This window comes from Chondrus crispus, genomic scaffold, assembly GCF_000350225.1.
Source record: "Chondrus crispus Stackhouse genomic scaffold, scaffold_618, whole genome shotgun sequence".
Classification (NCBI taxonomy): domain Eukaryota; phylum Rhodophyta; class Florideophyceae; order Gigartinales; family Gigartinaceae; genus Chondrus; species Chondrus crispus.
Window position 1 is genome coordinate 4,822 of NW_005178616.1, and position 14,263 is coordinate 19,084.

At 49.7% G+C, this 14,263-nt stretch overlaps 7 protein-coding genes; 3 read left to right on the forward strand and 4 right to left on the reverse strand.

The window, feature by feature from the left end:
* Positions 1–1,327: 1,327 nt before the first annotated feature.
* CHC_T00000758001 (hypothetical protein) lies at positions 1,328–4,104 on the reverse strand. XM_005710727.1 is given in 2 exon segments: positions 1,328–2,280; positions 2,281–4,104. 1 exon segment carries the CDS (start codon positions 4,102–4,104, stop codon positions 2,281–2,283), a length of 1,824 nt encoding a protein of 607 aa, XP_005710784.1. The 3' UTR covers positions 1,328–2,280.
* A 1,605-nt stretch (positions 4,105–5,709) lies between these two features.
* CHC_T00008567001 (RuvB-like DNA/RNA helicase pontin) lies at positions 5,710–7,161 on the reverse strand. XM_005710728.1 is given in 2 exon segments: positions 5,710–5,790; positions 5,791–7,161. The coding sequence occupies 1 exon segment, from the start codon at positions 7,159–7,161 to the stop codon at positions 5,791–5,793; it is 1,371 nt and encodes a 456-aa protein (XP_005710785.1). The 3' UTR covers positions 5,710–5,790.
* A 654-nt stretch (positions 7,162–7,815) lies between these two features.
* Positions 7,816–8,142, forward strand: CHC_T00000759001 (hypothetical protein). The gene has a single exon (XM_005710729.1). It carries the CDS (start codon positions 7,816–7,818, stop codon positions 8,140–8,142), a length of 327 nt encoding a protein of 108 aa, XP_005710786.1.
* A 98-nt stretch (positions 8,143–8,240) lies between these two features.
* CHC_T00000760001 (hypothetical protein) lies at positions 8,241–9,989 on the reverse strand. XM_005710730.1 is given in 2 exon segments: positions 8,241–8,525; positions 8,526–9,989. The coding sequence occupies 1 exon segment, from the start codon at positions 9,987–9,989 to the stop codon at positions 8,526–8,528; it is 1,464 nt and encodes a 487-aa protein (XP_005710787.1). The 3' UTR covers positions 8,241–8,525.
* A 30-nt stretch (positions 9,990–10,019) lies between these two features.
* Positions 10,020–10,943, forward strand: CHC_T00000761001 (hypothetical protein). XM_005710731.1 is given in 4 exon segments: positions 10,020–10,133; positions 10,253–10,644; positions 10,756–10,837; positions 10,838–10,943. 3 exon segments carry the CDS (start codon positions 10,020–10,022, stop codon positions 10,835–10,837), a joined length of 588 nt encoding a protein of 195 aa, XP_005710788.1. The 3' UTR covers positions 10,838–10,943.
* A 38-nt stretch (positions 10,944–10,981) lies between these two features.
* Positions 10,982–11,836, reverse strand: CHC_T00000762001 (hypothetical protein). Its single transcript, XM_005710732.1, has one exon. The coding sequence runs from the start codon at positions 11,834–11,836 to the stop codon at positions 10,982–10,984; it is 855 nt and encodes a 284-aa protein (XP_005710789.1).
* A 1,561-nt stretch (positions 11,837–13,397) lies between these two features.
* Positions 13,398–14,027, forward strand: CHC_T00000763001 (hypothetical protein). The gene has a single exon (XM_005710733.1). The coding sequence runs from the start codon at positions 13,398–13,400 to the stop codon at positions 14,025–14,027; it is 630 nt and encodes a 209-aa protein (XP_005710790.1).
* The last annotated feature ends 236 nt before the right edge of the window (positions 14,028–14,263 follow it).

Below are 14,263 nucleotides of genomic sequence, written 5' to 3' on the forward strand. Positions count from 1 at the left end.
CGCGACTCAACGTCACCCCCCCACCCACCGAGGCAGTCACTTTCCACCCCGAAACTAGGCAATACGCGCGCCAGGGGGACTGTGATTCCACACAAAAAGAGGAAAAGACGCGCGCATTGCTCTCCCGCCCCGCTACGAAAAAACACAGCGATTCCACACAAACATGCAAATAAGGCACAGCCTTATTTATAGACGTACGATAGGACATAGAGTCAGTAAATATACCGGCGCCGGCGGCCCCCCCGCGGTCAGGGGGACCCCGGCATCCGGATCTCTTGGTTCACAGTCGTAATTGATATGCCAGCAGTGTAGCACTTGAGGGAGGGTCTTAACTCGCCCGAGTTTGTCCGGGTTTGCTTGCCCGGAGCCATGATTTGCACTACTATTGGCTACTGGGCGTTAATATATGATTTGAAACTAAGTACGACCTTACACTGCAAGCTCAAGTTATGTCAGTGTGTAATGACAAATGTCAATCATATATTGGCTACTTTTGTAAGTTTGTAACTTTCGAATTTGGACGCTGTGCTCCGGTGGACGCAGTGCTTGCCCCTTGCCGAAAACATCCTCAACTCCCCCTTTGCAAAAATCTATGCACCTGCCATCTCGCAAAGGCAACCCAACTCTACGAAGCACCTCTCTGCCTACTACTTTCCTGAAAATGGCTTCCACAACTCAATGCCACGTGCGCCGTTCTCCGCGCCTCTGGCGCATCTCTCCGACTCCCACCATTCGGAAGACGGGGGCCACCAACGCAAAGTCTCTCACTCCTCGTCTGCAGCGGGCGTTTCTGACCAAATATTATCCCCCCCTCCATACGGTATGTACGACTGAATTCTTTGTCGTTAAAAATCCTGTTGGCTCTGACAAAGGTCCATCCCCGTCGGAGATCTAAGGGCTTTGTGAATTTTCGGGGTCGAGGATAGTTTGAAATAGCTTGGTGCAATGAAAGGAGGGAGAATAGAGCTGCGGTTGCGGTTAGTGCGGTCGTAGCAGTGATGATTCTATTGCCGTGCATTGCGTAGGAGTGATTAGATTGAGAAGAAAGGAGGGGAGGCGAACGGCGATACTGGGCAGTGGTTGTAGATCCGTTTTTTGACCAAACAGCGCCGGCGATAGATACGCTATCCCGCGAAGTAGTAAGGAGAGAAGTAGGGGGTGAGATCAATTATTTATCCCGGTGATCTGGGATCACCCGCAATGGCCACGTTCTGGGTCGGAAGCGAGCGACGCTGCAGCGTCTCGCGTCCATGTCGACGCGTCCCTCGGGCGAAGTTGTTTGACGCTGCAGCATGTCACGTCCCTGTCGATGCGTCCTCGGAGCGAATTTGTAGAACCCACAGTGTCCTCCCCGTTGTGTTCTGGCAATTTATGGCGCTGTATGCCTCTGTAAGTCAGCACCGTCGCTCTGGGACACCTGTCCACTACTAACGTAAGGGGAAGGCGTGTACTTACATTAATAAATTAATAAATGACCGGCAAACTCGGGCAAGCAAAGCAAACCCGGGCAAGTTAAGACACACCCTGAGATGGTCACCATAGTAATCCCTACAAATAAATCTCTATCGGATGTGTACCTCTTGCGAACTTACCAACGACACCCCTTGTTCGCTACAACTTTTCCGATTTCACCCGTCCGTTGCCACCAAAATGCACTGGTTCGCCCCCCTAAGTGCAAAATCACCCTATCTAAAGACGACCAGGAAGATTCTGCAATTCTCCCCAAGTTCTTTCTGGTCCAAAGGCAGAAGCCAAGTAGGGTGGCCGGGGTTTCTTTTTCTTTCTTGTCGAGAAAGCGCAAGTCAAGATAATAATAAGTCGAAAAGCGTCCTCATATGACGACAGCCGTCATATATGGTCCAATAGATCTACTAGCGTTCTATGAATGACGAAACAGACCTCACGCTGGAGCGATAAAATCTATATGGCACGACGCTTGTACTCTTCATCTCCTTCGTAGATACACCTTAGAGACATCATCATAATCTGTAGATGGGATAGGTTCTCTCCCGTGCTGGTTGCCAGATCTGTAACGCGTCTCCGGCTGGAGAATTGCACTTCATCTACACCGCATTTCCCGAGTATCTACTGTTTTCTTCAATCTCAAACTGAGCCTTTAAGTATAGACGCAGTCTTGCTTTGATGCTGGGACATCTGTCTTTTTCCCTGTTGGTCTGTAGCACAACATGGCAATATGATATTATAAGATGGGAACATGGATCAAAAAAGCATCTAATGTACGCTTGTGATGTAAAGCGTAGCCATCAAAACATTGCAGGGTCACAGCATGTGACCAAGCCACAGTTCTAGGATGGTCTGAGCATTTTCAGCGTTAGGATGGTTTCGGACCACTGTCAAGGCCTCTGCTCGGGAAATAGCCAGAAACTCCATCAACGTTAACACTGTGTTCTCCCGTTGCTCGTTTCTTCGCTGATCCCGTGTAGATATTTGACTACTAGGATTCGCACTCTGCGCTTCTCCCACCTCTTGATTGTTCGCACACTCAGAAATTGTGAAAGCATGGCGAATATCAGCTGAAGAGCCACGCTGACCTTCACATAATCCGCCGAGTTCGTCGATTCCCATGGCATTCGAGAACCTATCCGTCATCATGTTGTACGTTTGCCATTCTTTGTGTGTCACCACAAGGCTACTCAGCAACTGTAACAATTCAGGCGCCTTAAATTTCATCTCATATGCCTTGTATGCCTCAGCGATAATAGAATCTATAGACACATTATCAACTACAGCCCGAATAGCTGTCGAGAGGAATCCTTCGAATGAGTTCGAATGCTTCTTCTGCTCTTCAGCTCCTGGATCACAGTTGTTGCCACACATCTCCGTATCCTCTAGCAGAAGATTTCTCTTCTTGTCTTCGCCTACCGCACCATGAACTCTATACTTTGCGGCCCGCTCCGATTCTTTCAAATTTCTTTTCACGTCCGTAGCAAAGACGAGCAATGTTATTGTATCTGTCAACGACTTTTGGAGCTCAGGATATTTTCTGGCTGCTGGTGCAAGTCTTTGCTGTATGACCCTTAACGCTGTGTCAAACTCATCGCCTTTCAAATATCTCAGTACTTCGCATTGCCCTATTCGAAAATCAAGCACTGGGGCTTGTTCCAACAGCTCATGCCCCATCTCTTCTACAACCGGCAGGTATGCTTCGAGATCACTCTTCCCTGCAAGCCCTCGTAGCTTTTGCAGGGCAGAAAACATTTCCATATAGTCTTGTGAAACCATACCCTCTACTACGACCATACGATCTTCTTCGTCAGAAACTACGGGGAACTGATCTCCATTCTCCTTATTCAAACATGCCTTTCCTGCCTCGAAGACATGAAATCCTCGTGCGGCACAATATTCGATGACAAGTTGTCGAAACCGCGTCCTACTAACTTCGACTCTGCCAAGCTCATTTTTCAGAGCTATTGATACATCTCCGTCGGAAAACCTTAGGCTCTCAATAGAATCTTGCCTCGAAATATTTACTCGTTCAGGCAGTGCCTGAACATCAATTTCTTTGTAGTCGTCGCGATGTCCAAATTTTGTGGGTCTGGTGCCATCGGTCTTCCACAGTATTCTAGAGGTTCGGTGAAGGGAATCGCTACTGCCCATTACAAGCTCGTTGATCAAAGCTTTCTGCGGATCAAATGTCTCTCCTTGAGTCATTACAGGAGACTTAAACTGAATGTAAATAAGTAATAGATAGCGAATAAGGAACGAAAGTTTTGATTCTCTCGCACCCACCGTCATCCTAGTGAGTGATACTAATTCATCCGCGAGAGCCTTTCTCCGCTTTCTGATAGCCTCCACTGTGTTAGTGCGCTCCGGACATGCAAACAACATCATCGACTCAGTAAACATGGGATATGCTTCTGGAAAGGCATCCAGCGCAAAGGACGCCAGTTTTCGTGAGTAGTGCAAGGCCTTCTCAAGAGCTTCCTCCCGCGCAGTTTTCTTCTCTTTAGGGATGTTTTCTGCAGTATAGATGAGCTCGTGCAGCGTGTGAATGCGAACGTTGAGCTGCACGCGTGGGTCATCGATGGGCTTGGAACAGAGTTTCTCGCTTACATCACAAGCTTCAAGGATTGCACCGTCCATGATCAGGGTTCGAATCTGATCAAGTCCGCATATTATCTCAGGATCTGTCGGTGGAACAGAAAATGAAGGGTCTCGACGACAGCGGGAACATTTTGCTTCAAACTGCAAGTGGTCTCTTGCGAAACGATCGAGGGCATTCAGGTTAATCATGTGATTTGATGCATGTAGCTGAGCAGGGCTGAATGATAAGAAGAAGATACAGCGGGTAGGCTGAATGTTCTTCTGAAGAGAGGAAAGAGAAGAGTTCGGGTTTCCGCTTGTGCCTACGCTGGCGAAAGAACGGCGTCAAGGCACTTGCGGGTATCACGGGTGAAGTGATATGGCCGGGACTAGTTCAACTAGACAATGAGCGGAAGGGACAAGCGCTACAGAAATGTCACCAAGAGTGGAGGTAGGACATGAGTAGCGGTCATACTCGCCTCGTGCAGGACGTTTCCTGGACAAAACGATCACCTGGTTTCAAATTTCTCTGAGCGAATGACTCAGGTTATGCTGGCACCAGCGATTGTGCCTTTCCCATTTTCTGGAAAATGGCAGGGTTTTACCATCTCGTGATGCCGAACTCTACAGTACCCTTGATACTGCACCGTATGATGCACCTCGCAATGCTGTACCTTCTGTACACTGAAATTGATCATCAACTAGCTTGGTCATAGGAAAGTTAGAGCACATCACTAGCCGTACTCTAACGCTGCAGCATGCTCATCCAGTGCACTCCCGAGAGTTCGCACCCATCGCCGCACCATCCACCAGGCCTTCCTCACTCTGGAATACCACCCTGGGCCTGATCTCGACATGCAATTCGGGCTCGTTGCGGTAGGCACCTTTGGTGCCACACACTCTCACACAGTAATTATCATTCGAGACCATGTTCGAAAGATGCTATCGCGCAGAGCTATGACCTACTCGCCCTTGAAAGCTTGTATGCACGCATCAGTTTCTTGACCCGGTCCGGCATTGCGGCCGCTATCCTCGCGCGCACGCCTTCACTTTTTCCATGTCCCTCTTTCTCGTCCAAGTACAAACTTGATAGCCTGCGTGTATGATAGGTTGTGTCCGTCAAATGCCCTTCATAAAGTGAGATGCTGAAGCATGTCCTAGTGTCCAATCCGTCAATCGGACGTGATCAGTTCAGCTTTTTGAGAGTTCGCGAAACTCTAGAACAGCTCCTTGAAGTGGGGCCTTGCGGTCCGAATAGCCTCATTTGGGATTTGTTATTGAGCAGAACGGGGGCTATGCGTCGCGTGATCTCTGGCATGCCTCGACTTCAGGCCGCTGAAAGTGCAGGTTTCGACAACGCGAGGTCCAGAAAGGGCGTTCCCATGTCGTTCATGTGCGAGACCAAGACTCTATTGACTGACCCGTCGATAATGGCGATCTAGAAGAAACCCTTTGCATTTTGCCATCAATGACCTGCACCCGCCCCGCTAAGAGGGCGTGTTGCCTGAGAGCAATATAAACGTCTATGGAACACAACCTGCTAGTTTCTGCACAGCTTTGTGCCAAACTTGCATTGAGAGGCGTATATGCTAACTCTTGATGAAAGGCCAGTCTGTGCTTGAACCGCGTGCGGTTGTGCATAAAGGGCTCTGAGGCTAGTGTTTGCGATCTACAAAGATACATGTTCTCTCCGCCAAGAAAACTTGAAATTCACATTTATGGCCTTTAAAGGCAGGTTGAAGCGGTTTAGCTTATGTACTTTGAAGGACTTTCCATTAGCAATCTGGCAGAAGCCTTTGCGTCGTAAAAGAGACTGTCTGCTTCTTTTACATCTTCAGCTGTCAAATGGTCTTGTCCTTTTACACCTGACAGAATACTTGCTGGTGTTAGTAGCTGCGTTGCGTATCGCAGACTTGTTCGTGCAGCCACATCTGCAAGAGCTGTGACCACGGAGTTGTCTTTTAGGACAACGCCTTCAACCTTGGCTCGAATTTGAATGATGACAGCGATCTCTTCCATCGTATATGGCCCGGTTCGAATGACCATACAACGGTCTAACAGATCGACAGGAATTCCATGTGGTGCACGCATATCTGTTCCGCGGACCTCAGTCATTCCTCTGTTCGTTGCGAAAATAACGATCGGTGCGAGGTTGGACTCTAGCGCGCGATTCAAGTACGCGAAGCATTCAATGTCCAAGAGATGCACTTCATCAATGAATAAAACTCCAGGCACAAGCTCGGCAACCCCTTGATCTATGTAGCCAGAAACGATTTTGTTGATTTCCGCCCGTAGCTTTTCAGTGATTTCTGTTTTCGTCGGCTTGCCCATCTGGTTCAACATGCTCATAATGTCTCTACCGCCTTGTGGTCTTGCGTTTGCGACATCGAGATCATGCAGCGTTACGTCTTGGACGACTTCCTTCTTCTTGTGCACATCTCCTTTCGGTAGTGGCACGTATTCTTCTGCTTCAAGATCAAACTCTGTTGCATAAACGTCACTCCTTCCCACCCGCTTCACTGCCCCGGAATTTGCCTCGATATAAATAACATCCCCCACGGAAACGCGTTCTTTTTGAAGGGACTCGTAAATTGTAGGGTCAAGCTTGAGTTGTTTTGTCCCGCGAACTGTTTTTAAGCCGATGACGACCTTACTTATTGTTTTCCCGTAACCTCCAAGAGGATTTTCCGTCTCCTCTGGGGTGAGCTCGATGACCTCCCCCTCAAACACTTCCTTATTCTCCTTGATCCTCAGCCCAATTGCCCTCCGAAAATGCTCCATGAGGACCTCTGTTTTCTTCACCTCGCTAGAATACACTTCAGAGCCGACCATAGGACAGAACGGTACTTTGGTACCCAATTCTTGCGCAATTGCCAGAGCAAGGGCAGTCTTTCCAGATCCCATTCCTCCCGTGATGAGGAGTGCGCGGCCTGCCATTTTCTTACACTTGATGAGCTCAACTACCACGCCAGCCGCTTCCCGTGCTTGCTCATGGCCAACAAGGCCGCCACCCATTTGAGCCGCGGTTCCATTTGCGCTGAGCCCAAGACCCTTCACGTGAGAATGCGCCGCAATTCTTTGTGCTTTCGCTGTCGATCGGACATCCTCGATCTTCATTGTCGCGGGCGCTGCGGTGGGAACATCTCCAGCCTTCGTACCCTTAGGGTTTTCAGCTGGAGGTTTGTCCTTGGTTTGCGGTGGCGCTGCGTCTGTCATTTTTGCGTCGGGCTTCCCCAGCCCCGTTTGCTTCGCCGCAGGTGTTGCGTCAGTGGTGCTTGTACTTGGTTGCTTGTCCTTCATTGTCTCCACTTTCGCCGCTGGTTCACCTTTTGGCTGCGCATTATCCGATGTGCCTGCCATGGAGGATGAAATGGAGCCTCAGAGTAGCGAAACGGGTTACGGATGATTCGATTCCGCAACGCATGCTGGACGACATGAAGCAATCCGGCGGCGATTGATCCGCAATGTCTGTTGCCAATTTGAGTCAAAAATATATAATTTTTAGGAAAGGCACGCTTCAAAATCTAACGCTGCAGTAGCAATACTGTCATTGGTCGGCCTCTAAGCAAGCCCCCTACGAACTGACGACGATTGGCATATTTGCGGCACGACGAGCAAGAAGGCCGCATTCATAACTTGTGCTGTTGACTACTGAGCCAGCGGTCAGCGACAGCTTTTTTCCAAGCGGTGTTATTTTATGGCATTGAGAACAGGTGGAAGGGTTTGAGCTGCATTTTCATTCATTTCAATTCTTGTTTTGCAATTGGAGGCATGGAGATCGCGAAAGATAATGAGAGCAAGTTGGAAGTCAGTGGCATAGACGAAACATGTTTGACTTTTATTCTTCGAGATGAAGATCACACTCTAGGAAACTCATTGCGATATGTCTTAATGAAAAATCCTCAGGTGCGATTTTGTGGGTACAGTATCCCTCACCCAAGTGAAAACATTATGAACATCAGAGTGGAAACTTATAAGGGGTCGGCAGCGGACGTTTTTCGGAAAGCCCTCCTCGATTTGAGAGCGATTTCAGAACATATCAAGGAATCATTTACAGTAAAAGTTGAGGAGTACCACACGCGTCAAGAAAATGAGTGAGGCAAAACGTCTGTGCACCTGATTAGGGTGGAACACGGGATTAGAAGACTTCAAGGGCACTGGGCGGGAACAAACACCGTTAATAATTACGATGGATATTCCTAATAAGCCTTGGAGAACTTTAGTTTGAGGCTCCTTGGCAGATGTAGAACACACCTGTAAAGCGGGTATAGATGCGAACGTCACAAATTTGTCAGGGACAAATGCCGTGCCCAACGCTTGTAACTGGGGAGCGTACTCCCACGTTTGAAATTGGAAAGAACAACATGGAGTCAGCTACAAGCGTGAAAGTCACTCTTACATGAAGGAGGGGCGCGATTGTTTCAGTAACAGCCAGTTACTATGAAATGTAGCTTAAGTGCGTTCATCACAGAAGTAAACTACTATTCAGTCGATACCTGGGGGGCAATAGACCGCTGGTTCGTTTCCGGACTTTCTTCGTTTTTCTTCGGCCTTCGTCTTCTGTTTTTTCTCTGCTTCTTTTTCGCCGGGGGTGGAAGTGCTTGTGGAGGTGTACCCACAACTGGACCATGACGTAGGCTTCCTTCTAGCCCTTGCATAGAGGAGAGTAACTGGGTGCCATTCAGGGGATTACTTAAGACTCGTGTCTGTTGCTGACCGGCAATCACGAGAGTCATGGAGGTAGGCCGGCCTTCTTCGTTGTCATCCTCGATTGGCTTCGTCCCAGAGACTGGTGCCTTGGATATTGGAGTATCCGTTACCTTGCTTTTGACCTTGAGACCTATGCGTCTGGTATTCGCGGTGGCAGAAGTCTTCTTCGGTTTCTGTGTCTCTCCCTGCGCTATCTCGTTCATGTCCGACAATTCCGGTGGCCCTTCGCCAGCTCTTTTGGACTTTGGCAAGGCATCAACTACGACATTCCCCCCCAATCCAACAGGACCGTCCGTTTGCTCTGCCTCCGTAGTGGTCGGAGAGGCTATGAACGCCGTGGTGCCTGAGCGCTTCGGTTTCCTCCTTTTTCGCTTCTTCTTGCTTTCTTGCCTTACACCAGCCACGGTGTTTTCGTCGTGAAGCCCAACTTCACTCTTCGTTTTCTCGTCACTCGAGTTCCCCTGTGGAATACTGGCCTCTGATACCTTGGTTGTTTTATCGCCCCTCGGAAGAGATGACTCCGACTGATTTCCTTTATTGTGAAATTCTTGCGTACTTTGACTCTGTTTTGAACAAGGTTGTACGCCGGCTTTTTTCGCTTTCTTCATGCTCAGTGGATTTGGACCCTTTGCTCGCTTTCGCTTTTTAGCTGGGTTAGGTGCGTGATCTTTTGAGGCTGTTTCGGTTTCAAACTTCTTCAGGAAAGCCTTGTCGGAGGTGCCCAAACACGAAGTTTTAGCATTTTCTTGTTTCTGGACGTGGTACAGCGTGGCTCTTGACGGACTCCTGAGGGCCAGCTTTGTTTCGTTGACAATAGTGATAGTTGGAATGCCCGGTGTTCTACTAATTTTTGCAAGCAGCTCAGTATCATTTGTTGCACAGAACAGTTTCTTTTCTAATGGTACGCGTAGTCGAGCCATGATACATTCACTTGCACTGACATCGTCCTGATGAGCGCAAGGCACGCGAGTGGCACGTTTTGCGAAAATAGAAGCGTTAGAAAAGTCCTCCCCCAAGGCTCGAAGCTCTTTCACAATGCAGTCGGTGACGACTGGGTATGCCGTTCCGCCCAAAAGTGTTGGTAAGGCATGTTTCAAAAAAATGTCCTTTCGCATAGACTGAAAAATGGTCGGGCCATCGCAAAGAACTTGATACGGCGCGGAAATCGCAAAGTTGACGCTGTAGTAGGATAACACCTTCCTCGCGTTGTTTCCCTTTCCGGTGGCGGTCCGCATCTGGAAGACCACTGAAGAAAACCCGGAAGAATGCACGCCGCCGGACGACGGCAATGTTCAAGACAACCCTCCTCACAGCCAGCAATGCAACAAATATCACTGCAATTTGACCCCTTGATTTCATTTTTTATCCTACATATTATTGCTTCGTTTATTTGAATGAATGAAATATGCCTGAAGGCGACCAAGAATAAGACAAAACCATTCTTTCCTGCGCCAGCTCACGATCTCCGGGACTCATATTCATTCATTGAACCTAGGAGTGTGGGGCGATACGTGCACTCTCTAAAGTCTCTTGTGTTGGACTCCTTCGCGTGAAGATGATGGGTTTTGTAGGGATTGGGTTCCCAATTTGCCATGGGTTAAGAACGTTTCGCAAATCAAGATCCCCAACGCATCGCATTTACAGGAATTCAGCGTCTAGCATTGAAGCGTGTGCGGAAGCTACTCCTGAAGAAGTGAAGAGAATTGCACGGCTCGCCCAGTTGAACTTGTCAGAAGATGAAATCACTACAATGACCCCAGAGCTTCAAAAAGTAATTGGGTTCTTCAACAGCATTAACGAGATAGATGTTGAAGGATTCGAACCGATGGCCAGCCCTAGTGATGCTAACAACGTACTTCGCGATGATGTACCGGTCATGTTTTCAAATGTGTATGTCGGAATGAATTACCTTCTTTTCATTCGACATTACTCCAAGCAGATACGGAGGTTTTAACAGAATTGCTGACTCTTTCCCTTTCTCTTTGTTTGTGTTGTCAACAGGGACGCCATCATGGATGAGGTGCCTGTAGCAGAGAAGGAGTTCATTCGCGTACCAAAAATAAGTTCGGAGAGCAGTGATTAAGTGCGTACAATAATAGCGGTATCGATAGATACTGCACTGTGTTTAGTCGCTGTGTAAGAACTTTAGCCATTGAAAAGTAATCTACTGAAAGTCGACTGCTGACAACTGTACCTGTCTGCTTAGGGTTACCTCACCAGTAGTCAGCTAACCGCTCAAGCGGATTGTCATTAGGTTAAGGCACTCTTCTAACCACGACTGAGGCAAACTTGGGTTGCGGTAGAATCCGTCTGACGAGTCTGTGTCGGGTAAGCGGGGCACTTGTGAAACGAGAATATCTCTATCCTGCACATCAGTAGCCTGGGATACAGTTTCTTTGCCTCCTTTTTCTTGTTTACTTGCGGTTCTGTTTTCTAATATCGTTCGATTCGATGACTGGTTCGCCCTTGTTCGCATGTTGGAGGCCTCGTGCTCGCTGCCGTAAATTGAAAAGATCGGTCTTTGGCAAAACGAACACGCCCCATCCTCACGAATAAGTTTTTCGATGTAACCGCAGTACACGCAGTTGATACATTTTTTTGACCTTTGATATTCTCTGATTTTCCTGGGAATTTGTTCTGCAGCGGAGTTCCTAATTGCTTGAGCTTGCCCGGAGTTAGATGTTGAGGATCCTTGACCGGCAACTGCGCTAGCAAATGAGGTCTTCCCGGTGTTGTGTTTGGATCCATTTCCGTTAGAAGAACCCGCGCGATTCTTTCCTCGGCGTTTCCCTTTTTTCGTTGTAGATGACTTGCCGGTCCCGCTCATTGTGTCCCACGTCGGCTGTGACTCACCATTTGATATTGCACGGGTTCCTGATCCGACAGGACGTTGTCCATCCGACCTAGCAGTGACGAAAGCTGCGGCAAGCGTTTTTACCTCAGCTTGCTCTCCCAAAACGTTTTGTAAGTATCCAGCAACTTGGTCATCTGGCATGGTTTCCAGGTGCATAAAAATGTCCTCGAGGCCACCGAAGCCCAGCCGTTGAAGTTCAACATCGAACCATCTTCGAAGTCGAGCCATCACCGGTTTCGGGCAGTAACGAACTCAGCCGATCAGCACCAAGCCCACCTCCGCCAGTATGGACAGTAAACGATATAGGATGGCTAAAACGCAGTGAAACCAATTGACTGTACGTAATGCGCAAACTCAACTCGTTGGCGGGGACTGCAACGAAAGCTACAGTGTCTGCCAATCATGTCCGGTCCGTCCAACAAACCGCAAAAACAAGATCAAAAACACATGTTTCAGAAGAAAAAAAAAGCCACCACCGAGATTTGAACTCGAGACCTCTTGATTACTAGTCAAGCGCTCTACCAACTGAGCTATAGCGGCTGATCGGTGTTGACCGCATAAAATTACCAAGATTTATATCCTGTTAACACATTAATGCGGCTGTCGCGATTTCGGTGAATAAAAAATACGTCGGTACCCAACAGGGGGACCCGGCAAGTATGCTCTTATTTTCGCTGGCAATCCAGCCGCTCCTGCGTCGTCTCACCCGCGAGTGCCGTCTCGACCTGAACCGCTGGTACGCGGATGACGGCACTCTGGTCGGGCCAATCTCGGAGGTCATGAAGGCACTCCGAATTCTTCGTGATGACGGCCCGCAGTCCGGATTTCACGTCAATATCAACAAGTGCCGGGCATACTGGCCGACCGTAATGCCAGAAAAGTTGTCCGAATTGCTCCGTATCTTCCCCCTTCACGTCGAGTGCGGCGAAGGCGGTGTCGCCTTGCTGGGTGCCCCGCTCGGCACAGATGCCTTTGTGCGTCGACATCTCATGAACAAAGTTCAATCATGCCATGCCTCCCTCAGCCTCCTTGATGAAATTCCCGACGCGCGTACGCGGTTTCACCTTCACCGTGTAACAGGCTCGGTATGCAAAGTCGAGCATGTTTTCGCCTTACACCTCCCCACCTCTCCCTCCCCGCAGCTACAAAATTTGATGAACAACAAATCGCTGCTTATTCTCGGTTTAATGATGTGGCCGTTTCCACATCTATGGCTACACAAATAGGCCTTCCGTTTCGCCTCGGTGGACACGGCTTCACCCCACTGTCACCATTCATCCATGCGTCCTACGCTGCCAGTTTAATTGAGGCGGCACCTGTTCGTGTGAAGGGCCCACATAACCCCTCCGAGTCGTTTTATCGCCGCATGGCCCGTCGTCATATCGTCCACGTACTAGGGGCCTTGAACCCTGAGGTCCGCACCCGAGGCATTCTTGGGACCCATTCTCCCCTCGGACCATTTGAACCAGAGGCCCTTTTGTCTAGACCTGAACGCGTACAGCACACATTAATTCAGGCTATGCAGGGGGCCACTTCTCGACTCTACTGGGAACACACCGCGTGGGACCTTGACCCTCTCCCTCGCAACCACAGTGCCACCTCTGTCCGCCGACGTGCCCGGTACAATTCCCTCCGTGCTCCGGGCGCCGCGTCGTTTCTATGCAGCCACCCCTCACTCACCTCTCGAGTCCCTTCTGCGGTGTGGTCCTGTATGCTACGCCGGCATCTGGACACACCCGTCTACTGTGACTCTATTCGGCCTCTCATATGTTCGCATTGCTGTAAGCCAATGGACGCTCGCGGTGATCATGCTGCAATATGCCGTCATGGCTTCGGCGTCGTTCACCGTCATAACACTGTACGCAACCTCCTCGCCCGTCACGCGTTCCGCGCCGCCGGTCTCTGCTGCGACCTTGAGGTCCCTTCTCTCTTGCCGAATACCGCGAACCGCCCCGCCGATATTCTCGTCCAGCCCGCCTCGCCTCCTTCGGGCGCTCTCCCGGACCGCCCCACTGCGTACGACGTAACCGTTCGTTCCCCCTACTGTCGCTCTACAATGTCCCTCGCTGCGAAAGGCCTCGCGGGTGCAGCGGAAGCTGCTGATTTGGACAAGCTTCGCGTCCATTCCCGTACAGTGCGTGACGCATTTCACCTCCAGCCTGACTCCCCACTCCCTCTACTCGACTGGCACTTTGTCCCGCTCGCATTTGATACTCTCGGCGCGACCAGCTCTCGCACGATGGCAGTCCTTGAGTACCTCGCTCACCGCATTGCCAACCGGACATATTCATCTTACGGGACCGCCAAGATACGTCTACTACAACGCATCAGTTTCGCTGTTTGGTCCAGTTTGGCCTCTGCCACCCTTTCCCGTATGCCCTATCACGGCGCGGCCCTATCGAGCCCCGCCCAAGTTTAAGTCCTTGACGCCTGCCCCGTGATACAGCATCGGTACCCCTAGCATTTGAATAAAAAATACACATCGGTACTCTCTCTCTCTCTCTCTCTCTCTCTCAACAAACAAAAACCAAAAACAAGAAACGAAGAAAGGAAGAACTCCATGACCTCCCCTTCCACGCAGCGCTCGTCGCCTGCGGCTGTACCCGACGACAGCGCTGCGGGCGTCGGCTCCACAATTTCGCGCGCCCGACCAGA